The 13426-nt window shown below is 39.5% G+C and overlaps 1 protein-coding gene across 1 annotated transcript in view; it reads left to right on the forward strand.

The window, feature by feature from the left end:
• The window catches only part of LOC139744027 (reticulon-1-A-like), a 47928-nt gene that overhangs the window by 31182 nt on the left and 3320 nt on the right, over window positions 1-13426 (forward strand). Inside the window, exons 3-7 of the mRNA XM_071654491.1 lie at window positions 4620-4827; window positions 5786-5924; window positions 7332-7401; window positions 9714-9760; window positions 11657-11715. Of these exons, the coding sequence (XP_071510592.1) occupies window positions 4620-4827; window positions 5786-5924; window positions 7332-7401; window positions 9714-9760; window positions 11657-11715 (523 nt within the window). The remainder of the gene's footprint in view (window positions 1-4619; window positions 4828-5785; window positions 5925-7331; window positions 7402-9713; window positions 9761-11656; window positions 11716-13426) is intronic.

The raw sequence follows: 13426 nt of genomic DNA on the forward strand, positions 1-13426 counted from the left end.
CGTCGTCCGTCGTCCGTCGTCCGTCGTCCGTCGTCCGTCGTGCGTCGTGCGTAAACTTTTTACATTTTCATCTTCTTCTTGAAAACCCCATGACCGATTTTCATCAAACTTGGTAGGTAGCATCCCTAGGGGGTTAGGAACTCAATTTGTTAAAATGGGCACCATGCCCCACCCAGGGGGCCCCCAGGGGGGCCCAAACCCCCCAAAATTAAGGAATCTGTAAAAATCTTCTTCTCTAGAACCAGAAGTGATGGAGCTAAGTTAATACTATGAGTTAGTACATTGATGACTGTAGTTTCAAGTTTGTTCATGGCAGAATCAGGGGTGCCCCCCTTGGGACCCAGGGGAGGGGGGTGGGGCAGGGTTCTAATGGGGCCTAAATTGTACATTTTCATCTTCTTCTTGAGAACTCCATGACCCATTTTCACCAAACTTGGCAGGTAGCATCCCTAGGGGTTTAGGAACTCCATTTGTTAAAATGGGCACCATGACCCACCCAGGGGGCCCCCAGGGGGCCCAAACCCCCCAAAATTAAGGAATCCGCAAAAATCTTCTTCTCTAGAACCAGAAGTGATAGAGCTAGGTTAATACTATGAGTTAGCACATTGATGACTGTAGTTTCAAGTTTGTTCATGGCAGAATCAGGGGTGCCCCCCTTGGGACCCAGGGGGGGGGGGGGGGTGAGGAGGGGTCCTAATGGGGCCTAAATTGTACATTTTTATCTTCTTCTTGAGAACCCCATGACCCATTTTCACCAAACTTGGCAGGTAGCATCCCTAGGGGGTTAGGATCTCAATTTGTTAAAATGGGCACCATGCCCTGCCCAGGGGGCCCCCAGGGGGCCCAAACCCCCCAAATGAAGGAATCTTTAAAAATCTTCTCTAGAATAGATACTCAGGTGAGCGCTAGACCCGCGGGTCTCTTGTTCTTAATTAGAATTCTGTAGTTCACTGTAAAACATTAATCATAAGATATGTGTACTCTTTATTGCACCAATGTAGAAGGCTGGATTTTATTACCGTGCATGTGCTCCTCATTCTTTGGAAATTTACCAAATAATGCTATAGATTCCATAGATAATACTAGATGTTATGCACTCTGTGTTGGTTGGTAGGAGACAGCAAAGTGAGTGGTACTGATATTTGGCATCTCCCTAGCAACCGTCCTCCCCTTCCCCATACCACCACCACCAAACATGAGAATGTGCTCTCCTCCTGTTCTGCTGCCATACAGAGAGAGAGAGAAAGAGAAGGGGGAGATAGCGACCTATTGGATGCTGGTAGAGTGTGTAGCAATGTGCGTAGAAGCTGTGATGGGGATGGATGAGGCATTGGCAAGGAATGTGTCATGATGTTGGTCTACTATTAGCTGCTTCCCCATCCTCCTCCCCCCCCCCCCCCCACCTTCACTCCAGGTTGCAGTGCACTGCATAGCAGTCATTCAGCTGGTGTCATGACATGTAGATGTGATGGATGCCTATTTTAATCTCCTTCTACTGTGACTGTTAACCAGTGCACAGACTACATGTATAGTAGTAGTGTAGCACCTTTACCGCTTCACTTTCCTGAACGTTTGAAAGCTACAAATTCCACATTTCTGAAGTTAAGTGCTGCACTATGACGTCCTGTAAAGTGCTGTGCCATCTACCCCCCCCCCCCCCATGACAAGTGATATGCAGTATGGTGTAGTTTACATGCATTGTAGCAGCAACAACATCATGCTGTAGAAGCTGATTACCGGTAGTAGATTTTCTGGTAGATGCAGTTTGTCCTTACCTCTTTGTAACTATACACAGCCCAGTCGCTGTACATGGTACGTCGCGACAGTCTTCTTCGCATAGCGTAGTAACAGCATCTGGTCGGGCTGACCTCTTTGTACCTATTTATATGTGGAACAGGGCCCAAGAATAGAGTCATGTCCGAAGCTGGATATATTAACTACAATTTGTCATGTTGATGCTGTTCATGCAATGTCTGTCTTCTCTCTTTTTGAGGGAAATTGTCACATTTTCATGACTTATCAGCTTGAAATCAATGGAGGTGGTATTAACCTCTTGCACAATAGTTCAGACCTGATGATATCGTCGCTGGGTTGACAAGACCTTGTATCTCAAATTTTTGTGAAAATAACTGTTCTGGATTAATGGTCAGATAATCAGTTAAGTGATGTCTTGTCTAAATTCCAGCTGTCTTACCCCCCCCCCCCCCCAAAACAAACAAACAAAAAAAAAAAAAAAAAAAAAAATGAAACCACCACAACATTGAACATACCAAAGGAAAGGCTATCCCATTTGATGTAGTGCTTTGACTGTTTTTTTTTTTCCTGCTCTCCTGAATGTTTTACATTTTTTAGCTATACGAGGTCTTGTCACCTCAGCGATGATAAACATGTGCGTGCAGTCATTCATGTACAGTACCTAGAAAAGTAGTATCCGTAGGTGGAGTGCTTAGTAACAGTTCCAAAAAAAAAGTTAACATCGTCCAATCAAAGTGATACTGTTAGATGTCATACATACTATAACTTACTTAAAGAGGAAAAATGAAAATGGAAATGAAACAAATTTCATAAATTTATACAGAAAGTAAAACTCATCAAAATTATACAGCTTAAAAAAAAAAAAAAAAAAAAAGGAAATAGAGAGAGGAAAAGTTGTAAGACATACAAATATATGAAGACAAGCAGTGTACTACTACAATTCTGTACAACCATAAGTGACTGAATATTACAAGACAGCCTAAGTGCAGTCCAGGCATTGTCCATATGAGAATGTATGCCCACAAATTATGTTGTGTCATTGGAAGTATGTTTGTCTTAAACGTATGTAATAGTGTTTTAGAAAGCTTTCCTCATGAATGCTCTCATTGTTATACAGTAATTCACTGATTGAAAATTTTCATGTGCTTGAGGGTCAGCTCATGATATCAACATGGAATGTAACTGCCACATGAAAAGCAAATGATATAAAAGCAGGAAATTTAAAAAAAAAATGAAAAATTGACTTTCTCTATATCAGAATTGAAGCTTGTTTCTACACGTATCTCATACAAAACAGGAAAACAGACATAAAACATGAAAATTTTCCTTTACAGCCTGGACAGGATAGTAACCAGTATTTCTTTGAAATTGAGAGCAGGTGCAAAGGATGGCTAATACCTTTAAGATTTTGCAGAGGAGCATGTTTGGGTAATCGTTAAATAAAAATGTAATCATAGAAAACCAGTTTGTAAAATGAGTTGAAAGTATGGTGCATGCATTGTATTATTAGACCATATTTTCACATTGTGTTATGTTTTTGTGATTTTCATTTTTACGTCACAGTTTTTACGTAGTGGTAACGCTTTGGGTTTTGGTTTTGAAACTGATTGTTTTTGTTTGTTTGTTTTTTCAGTTTTCATATATCTGAAGAGGAAGAATGGATTGAACATATTTATCCAGATTGTTGGCTAGCAGTCTTTTCCCTCTTTTTGTTATTTTGTTGGTTCGAAGGCTGGATTATCCATTGTGAAGAAATACAATGCAGTACCGTATACTTCATACATTTTGCAAGCATAATACTTTTTGGATCATGGCTTGAAAAACAATTTTGTGAGTGGTTATTAATGTACATTGTATTTCAAAAGCAAAGTTGATGCTTTTCGATGTTGTTACTTGTAATATTCATTGTGAGAGGCGATATTCTGAGGATGTTGTTTATTTTACAAATATCAGTTGACTGTTAAATGAAATTTGAGAAAATTCAATTGCTGCAAATTATATGTGATGTATACCGTACCATATGTGACATTTTCAGTGTTATTTTTCCTTTCATCCATTTACATCTCATTCATGTTGACAGCAGAAAATGAACAACAAATAAATACATTGTAGTAATTTGCCATGATTGTCATCGTCTAATTTCCTTCACAAAGTCATATGTCTGCCCACATTTTGTCGGTGATAAGAAATTGAGCCCTCTCAAAGATTTCAGATTTTGATACACATTTCACAGTTTGTCCACATTTTGAATTCTTTCTAATATCCAACACTGACTATTATAATAAGGAAGTGACAAATAGATTGAAGGCAATACCCTATTTTCTTCATATGTCGCCATTAACATAGGAATTAATCCTCTAGATAAATTAACATAGAACACCTTCTTATCATTGTAGTCCTTTCTGAAGGTGTTGGTTGCATTAACTCTGGAATATAGCTTGGATATCTTCATTTCTGTCTGACAACCAGACAGGATTCAAATCCATAGATTTTTGTTGAGTGTCTGTACCTGTGCATCTCCAATGTACATTGTATGTCTTCATATCTACGTTTTCATCCAAATTTCTTCGCTATGCACCCTTTATTTCTTGAGACCCCTGTCACATAACACAGTATTCCCTAACCCTCTGTGATTCACCTATAAAGCATCATTATCCTACATTTATATCATTGTCCAATCCTTCTCCCATTTCATTTTCAGCATACATTCCAAGAGGTTCACTGCCAAGGCCAAAAGGCGCTTGGCTTTTTCAGCTAGAGGACAAATCTTAAGCAACATACTGTTTGATTCCCGGGGCAAGTCACACTCAGATGTTAATTAGCTCTTCTGTTTTTTATCTCCCATTTTGCATGGGATGGAGCAGTTGTGGATCTAGTGTACTGGCGTGACATCAAGAAGTCGGGTGTGGCCTTTGGTAGCATCCTCTTCATCCTCATTGCCCTGAGTCTCTTCTCCTTCATCAGCGTGGTGGCCTACCTTCTCCTGGCCGCGCTCACGGTCACCATCAGTTTCCGCGTCTACAAGACGGTCCTGGCCGCTGTCCAGAAGAGTGACGAGGGAAGCCCATTCAAGTAAGTAGCCCCACAGGGATTAACGTCAGCCGTGGCCTGGTGGCCCAGGGCTACTAAAAATTGATGTGGGGCCATGAAATTTCCAAAAAGGTAAAAAGGCTGTCTTTTTGGTTGCCCAATCGGGCACTCACGGTTCAAAAGGGTTTGTACATGTAAGTGTTTTGGTCTATTCTGGACTACCAGAGAAAAAAAGTTAGTGTCGAGCCTTGGCCCAGTCCCCAGAGCGCTTCCATGTCACACCTTCTCCACCTTCCTTGATGTACATCAGCTTTGTAGATATCTGACTTCAAAATATCAAGGATGAGAGAGGTCAATTTTTCAACTGAATTGAGAAATTTTTTGCTCTGCTTAAAACCCACTTTTCTGACTTTATGGCATTTCAGAGTGAGGGATATTCCTAACCCGTACGATTAAAGATATGACAGTGAAATTTAAGAGATTGCAATGTAGTCATAGGCCGTAGTGGTGGATTCAACATATTTGAGTTGGCCTTTCAAGATTTTGGGTGATGAATGTTCTTGCTACATATCAAAGTAAAATTGAGATGTTTGCCTGCTGTAGAATTATAATCAAAACACGTAGATGAACTACTCATCAGGATGCAACTAAAATATCTCCTAGCACTAGCCTGAACAGCATCATCAACTCTACAGATTTTCATATGTATGTGACCCAAAAATTGCACAAAAAGCATAGATGTGACAGGACATGTAAGTTTGTGTGCCGATGTGATGTTGCACATTCATTTTATTAAAATCTATAGAGGCGATGCAAAAAAAAAAGAAGCATGTATTTTGAAAACCTGCTTTTAAAAGCATGGACAACAGGACATATAAGTTTGTATCCTGATTTGATGTTATGCATCAATTATCAAAATTCCATAGAGACAATGCAAAAAAGAAGAAAAAAAAAAGCATGTTTTTCATGAGTTTTATCTATTACAACGTCATTTTGCCAGGCCTTACTTGGAGGTTGACGTCACCCTGTCAGAGGACCAGATCGAGACTTACTGTAAGAAGGCTGTGCAGAAGGTCAATGTGTGCATCACGACCCTCCGACACCTGCTCCTTGTGGAAGACCTCGTAGACTCTATTAAGGTGGGCATATCATGTTACCTGCATCACGTCAGGATTAGTCATGCTTGTGCAATGCTTCGTACTGATGTTGATGAGAGCAGCGCAAAGAACCAGTCAGGGGAGTCTTTAGATGTTCTCATCAGAGGCAATGTTGCAAAGAGTAGAAACTATCAGATATGAAGCCAGGATGAAGAGTGAAAAAGATAGATGGTGTAATTTTCATTGAAATTGTGTGTGTGTTTGTGTGTGCAAACCTGATTGGTTCTCTATGGATACATTATAGCAGAAGTAGGTGGTATGAAATATAAAGACTAACTCTTATCAATGCCAAGTTTGCCAAAGTGTATTTTTATATAAAATGCCTGAAAATTCTATTTCCTAGTGCCATATAGTAAGAAATAGTAGAAACATAATGTGTAGCATTTATGTTTGAGATATTATGCAAAGGACCCTTCTGCATCTGAAAAAAAAAAATTTCCTTCTCTTCAAAAATAAAACATTGATTCAGTTGATACTATTGTAATTAAATGGACTTCATGTAATATGAATATAACTGTGCAAGTCAGATTTCCATGTATTTTTCATAAGCTTGCTGGAAATATGATAGCATTAGTAATATATTGGATATCACTATCAATGATTGTGACCCTTTGCTGATTGCTTGATTCAACTATAGCATGTCTTAGAACTGTATCCATGGTTAGATCTCCTCATAGTCACCTCTTGATAATCACAGCTTCTTGTCACAAGCTCAACTATCACATCACATCGTGATTTAATTTTGATTAACTGGTAATTTTACCAGTGGTAGTTTCTTCAGATTTGATATCATGTATGATATTCCCTGGCATTATCTCATTCACGGTGTTTTAGATGTTGAGAGTTCAATTGACTTTGAACATTGATCTTTGAAACATATATATCCATTAGTCCTGTTACCTAATTGCAGATGATCAGTGATATTTCGTGCTTGTTCTACCTTTGATGAGATTTTATGATGTCAAATATGCTGTTGGTGAAAAGTAGTCTAAGACTTTGACCATTACCCTTTACCTGTGGTACTCATTGTACCCTTCTTTCAGATCAGAATAAACAAATAAACCAACTCCTTTCGTTGCATGTCATACCAAAATTTATTAGAGGTTGTTCGATGCCTAATAAGTCAATATGTGAAATGTTAAGTTCAGACTTATGAGGATATTTCTTGTCCCTGGCTGACCCAGTGAACCCCTAAATGAATGAGTTGAATGCACATGAAAAGTCTCTTTTTCTAACAAAAAAACATATGAGTAGTAATCAGTAAATTGCTGTGGTTGCAAATATAATTGCACATGCATGAGATGAGGGACATCTAAAAAATATAATTCCTCGTGCATCATTATTTGTCACACTTAACATAAAGCTCTCTTTCAATTTTTCTTTGTTCAGTTTGCTGTATTCCTCTGGCTTCTGACCTTCCTCGGTGCATGGTTCAACGGTCTCACTCTTGTGATCCTAGGTAAGACCTCTATTAGTGCTGTCCAAAACAAAATATTGTTGAATCGAACAGGTCTTGTGATCTCTGTAAGTCATGTCAATTTTCTGGGTCTTTTGCAGGAATGACCAGCATTAACCAAGTATAGTTTTCAGCCATTACTAGGTACAATGTGTATACCTAAACAAACGAGTAACATCAGTCAAATGATTCATGTCAATGTTTCAAAGGATGACGATAATGATAATGATAATACATGGCTTATATTGTGTTACATCCACTCTGTAGAATGCTCAAGGCACATACATACTATTATTACCCGGGTCTCTGGATAGGCCTTCATTATTTGCAGCCAGCAGTGACAGTATAAAATGACCAGCATAGAGCAAAGTGAGCCCAGGCGCTTAACGGTAATTCCCAGGGATGACACTGGATGAACTAATTTGTAACAAGGCACTACTTTTATCTGTGGCTGATCAAGTCTGATGTTTTCTTGAACAGTACTTCTGTAAAAGTGGATATTTTCGCGTGACTAATTTTTCGCACTTGACCGGGCAAGAAGAGTTTCGCATGTTTTTAATTCCGTGGAATCAAGACATCAACTACTGGAACATACGGGCAGCAAAACTATTTGCATGCTTTTATTTTCATGCTAGTTTCTGGTTGTGCAAAATGCGCAAAAATTTCGACACCACGAAAATTGTCACTTTTACAGTATCCTCTTTGTACAGCATTTATTACAGTTTGATTTGATTTATGTGATGCATTATGGGAAGGAGGTAAGCAGTTTGTAAAGTATGTGGCGGATGGTAATTTAAGTCGCTCAGAGAAAATGAAAGGAACAGGTTGTGTTTTTCCATCTCATCTTTTCCATGCGCTTTGAATCAGTGTCAGCTGATATTTCTACAATGATTTTGTGGAAATTGGGAAAGTTTATTAAAGAAGGATACTACCTTTAATCATCATGATCGAGCTTAATTACCAGATTGTAATTGAAGATATTGCCATGAGATTTAGAAGTATTCTTTTGAAGCGTAAAATGTATCTATACATCTACTAAGCATCTTTGAGATATCATCACCGTCTTAGGTTACCAACAGGATATGCCTCTTTACAGAGTGTGAGCATTATCTGTCCTGTCCACATTGATTGTTACCATGGTAACAGAGAGGATTTGTCTGCATATAGAATGGCAAACATCATGAGCATTAGGGGAGAAATATTAGAGAGGAGCTTGCCTCGAGAATATATCCGTCAAAAAAGGAAAGGACTAAAACGACTGGTGGTGAGGAGCTTGTCTTATCTGGTTTGTTTATAGAGTGCTGGAATGATTTATGGATAGAATTCCAAGCAAGCCCTTTTCGCTTCCCTGTGATTATAGCTGGGCTCTTCGAAGGGATGGCTTGATGTATGGCATTCTTGTGTGCATGTCAAGATACTTTCTCAAGATGAGGCTCTGCTATTATTGCATCGTTTGCCCATTTCAACATTGCCAAAATGTTGCATAAGGAAAAAGGGAGAGAAAAAAATAAGAGAGAATCCTGTGGCATTAACATCCTGATGTAACAACTAGTACCGTCCTCTCATGGATGTTTAGACACAGGGAAACAAATGAGTCTGTAGAGTTACAGTCACATGTGCAGGTGATTGAGATTAACCAATTTGTTGTTCAATTCAGTTACATGGTCTAAGACGTTACATTTGGATAAGCAGCAGCAGCATACAAAATGTAGCTATTACTCAAGTGTGAAATTCTCAAAAAGAGATAAAGCAGAATGTGTAATAGTATTATATGCAGTGAGGAGTTCCGAAAGTGTAAAGTGGAATAATGACAAGTTTTCATTGCAACTGATTGACAAATTGCCCTACATCGACGTAAATAAGCACTGAATTGATCAGTATTTTAGTAGTAACCATGATAAAAAATCATGGGCATACATACTCGAGCAGGATTCGAACCTATGACCTCCTGATCACCGAAATGAAAACATCTCGACAGAAGAATTTCATGAATTTGAATAATTACGCAGTACCCGCTGCATGCTATAAGGATTAGAACCAGCACTTGCTGTCGGGCGAAAGCTCGGTGGTCTAGTGGAGATGACGCCTGTCCGGTGATCAGGAGGTCGTAGGTTTGAATCCTGCTCGAGTATGTACGCCCATGATTTTTTATCATGACTACTACTAAAACACTAATCAATTCAGTGCTTATTTACGTCGATGTAGGGCAATTTGTCAATCAGTTGCAATGAAAACATCTCGACGGAAGAATTTCATGAATTTGAATAATGACAAGTTTGTGTCTCGTCTTGTCTCATTTTTGTCAAACCCTGCAGCCTACATTGGACTCTTCTCGCTGCCCGTGGTCTACGAGAAGTACCAGGTTAGCATGATGTGAAAACCTAACATGGCTATTCATGGCCAGAGCATTATTTCTTGCCCTCTTATCAGTATAGTTGTTTATTGTAATTGACCTGCAGATAGGAGTGCATGTGGTACAGGAATTTAATTGGTACAATCTGGTCCTAGGTCACAGATTGAAGCTATCAGACAGCCCTTGTGTATACCTTTTCTATATATATAGCCCCAATGTCAATATATTTAAAGGGACTGTACAGTACTGGTTGAGGTAAGGATTCATGTTTTGAACATTCCTAAGTGAGATAATGAAAAGCCTCTTATGAAATATGAAAGAGCATGTAATTCTAAGAAGGATTCAACGTTTATTTGATGAAAATTGGTTTTCAAATGGCTGAGATATCCAAAAAAGTGCTAATAATAAAAGGCGACATGCCCCAACTTTATTAGTATTTCTTTGTTTCACTTTGTTTTTGGATATCTCAGCCATTTCAAAACCGATTTTCATGAAATGAACTTTTGATACCCCTTAGAACTGCATGCTCTTTCACATCTCATAGAGTGGTTTCTGAATATCTTACAAAACGTTAAAAGTTAAATCTTCACCTCGACCAGAACTGTACACACCCTTTAATGATGAAAATTCGATGACATTAGAGGAGAAACCCGACACTATGCTTATCCAGGATCAAGTTTAGCAAATAGTAATAAGTGTAAAGTGTTTGCTACTTACTGGCTTTTGCAAATTATTTTCTCACGTTACACTTGTTGTCCATCATTTCTGAAATTGGGGCTCGGCTCTCGGGGATAGCTCAAGTGTGAATTGCATTGGGGAACAGACAGTATGAATAGACTTGATAATTGTTGATCACATAGAAATTGTATAGGAAAGAATTTTCCTGATCTACACAGCATATGTGCACAGTTAGCTGTATTCAATGTACTGTAGATATGTATTTATGTGTTTAAATGTCCAGAGAAGTGAAAGGACAGTTTTTGTTGTTGTTTTTGTTGTTGTTTTTGTTAATTCATGATGTTTTGATGCAGTATTAGAGGATTGGAGTGGTAGAAAGTAGGATTTTATGAAAAGATTACGGCATATGGCCCTGATTGATAATAGAGCCATTGTACAGTATGTGGAAAGTACATGAAAACATGTTTTAAAGATTCCCTTTTAGTCACAGAAACATACTGTAAAGACAGAGAGAGCTCATGACTTCACAGAGATTATGTTTGTAGTTAACAATATCAGTAGTCCCATCTACTATTTGTAATGCTATTAGTCTTCAAATGTTTGTAATCATCGGCAAGTTACAATAAATGTTCTGCAAAAATGCTGGTTGGTGATTGCTCATAATGCAATTGTGTGGCTAATGCTACAAGAATCAAAATAATTTTATTGCCTGTAGTGAAGTCATATCTTTTAATATAATTGCAGAATGTGACTGGCTGCCTACTTGACTAGAATGAAATGATGTGTATTTGTGTGGACCATATAATATAACAAATGTGTGCCTTGCCTACTGTTGTAATATAACACTTGACAGTCCCTTGGGATTTATAGTTTTCCCTCAAGGCAATATTTCCCCCTTGTATTCAATGCTTCTGCAAAATATAATCTCTTTGGAAAAATATAGCTCTTGCAGGGATGTCAAGTGCTATATTATAGGGTACACCTCTCTTAAAATACAAACTCTGTGAAAGTGTAATTTTGTTTCAGGTTTGCAAGGTTGCCTATTTCTGATAACATGAGACTTTGCATAATGAATGTGAGATTATAGTTTCGCCAGCAAAACTATGTGAGAACAAGAGTTTAAAAAAAACCTCATAGATATCTCCAGCAGTACTCTTGCTTGTAGTGACGGCAGTCTCAAGTGGTTAATGGTACACCATATCATCCTAATTTCTCCTTGTCACACAGGCCCAGATCGATGAGGCTGTTGGAAAGGCACAGGAACAGATCAACACGGCTCTCAACAAGTAAGAAACTGCAAAGCAGTGATATTTTGTCTTACTGGTGACCAAGACAACCATGTATGTTCATCCTGGGCTGCCATGAAAAGGATAAATTCTTGGCCATATCTGAAAATCAAGCCTATTTTTTCGTTTTGCCCCTTAAGAATGACCGACATATATTAGACCCCCCAAAAAAGTATATGTCTGTCAGTATCAAGCTTTGACTTTGTTGTAACAGTCCATTTTGGAATTGTATGTGCCAGATTGGGCCACCAAAAGGTAATCATTTTTTGAATTTGATGGCCTGACATCAGTTTTTAATGGTCCTTGACCATGTTGAACCCACAAATGTAAAAACGCACACTAACGTAAAAACGTCCACAAATGTAAAAATATATCGCCCACAAATTAGAAATTTCAACCACAAATGTAAAAATGAACAGCGCCCACAAATGTAAAAAATGCCCACTAATGTATTAAAAAAATTCATATATCAACCACAAATGTAGAAAATTTCTACATTTGTGGTTGTTCTATGTTTGTGGACGTTAATGATTCTTTTTTGTCCATTTTTTATTTTGGGGGTCGTGAACGCACACAGGGGCTGATCCAGCTGAATTCTGTAAAGAAAGGGCCGGGGGCGCCTCCGGGCAAGCTACGGGCTTGTTGCGACCTGCCATACTTGCGTGTATTCCGTGTGACCTGCGTGAGAGCTTCAAAACCGATCCGTTTTCAGTTATGAGCGACATATGGGAATGTACCTGCGTTACAGCTGAAAGTACCTGCGTGGGAGTTGCCTGTGACTGAGGTGCTGCCGCCATGATTAAGGGCCTCCTACTGGTGTTCTGCCTGTACCTCTGCGGGCAAACCCCCGCGAATCACCTGCGGAACGAGTTTTGAGCATGCTCAAGGCCTTGTTACTGGTGTCTGGGGAAGCCTTGCGGGTTGACTTGCGGGGAAAAAAATTTGCCTCCGGAGCTCCCCGCAGTTGGCCCACACCTGACAGTAGCCCAGCGATAGCACGTATCTCGCCCGTATAGTTCCCCGGAGATGTGCATCACGCAAGTCCGATTTACCAGCAGCCAAGTTTTGAGCATGACCAAAGCTTGTTGCGGGTGATTCGCATGGAGTTTGCCCGCAGAAGGCACACGCAGAACATCAGTACAGGAGGCCCTTAAAGCGGCAGCACCTCGCAAGCAACTCACACACAGGTACTTCGCTGCTGTAACGCAAGTACAGTCCTCGTATGTCGCTTGTAAACTGAAAACGGATTGGTTTCGAAGCTCCTCACGTCTCCCAGGTCACACAGAATACACGCAAGTAGCAGGTAAGTAGCACGCTTCTAGTAGGTAAGACGCAAGTACATGTAGTGCTGACCTACGGAACTCGCCAACATCCTTGTCCGCACGCAGAAAATTGACCTGCGTGGTGGAAAATCCCTAGATCTACTGTACTCGCAACAAGCCCACGTAGCTTGCCCAGAAAGGTGTGACAAGCAGCGCACTGCAACACATTTACACGTACTAGTACCCCCCCACCGTACCCACAACATGCATAGTCGTACACATTATTTTACAAGCACAGCCCTGCTATTTAGGTAGATAAGAAGTAGGTTAAGTCAACGTAGGGGTCTATCAAGCTGACTTTTTTTAACATTTGTGGGCGATGTTTTGGAATCATTTCTACATTAGTGGGCGTTTTTTACATTTATGGGCGATGTCCAATTTCTACATTT

This window comes from Diadema antillarum, unplaced genomic scaffold, assembly GCF_040938485.1.
Source record: "Diadema antillarum isolate AM-2024a unplaced genomic scaffold, OU_Dant_1.0 seq00001129_RagTag, whole genome shotgun sequence".
In the NCBI taxonomy this organism is placed as follows: domain Eukaryota; kingdom Metazoa; phylum Echinodermata; class Echinoidea; order Diadematoida; family Diadematidae; genus Diadema; species Diadema antillarum.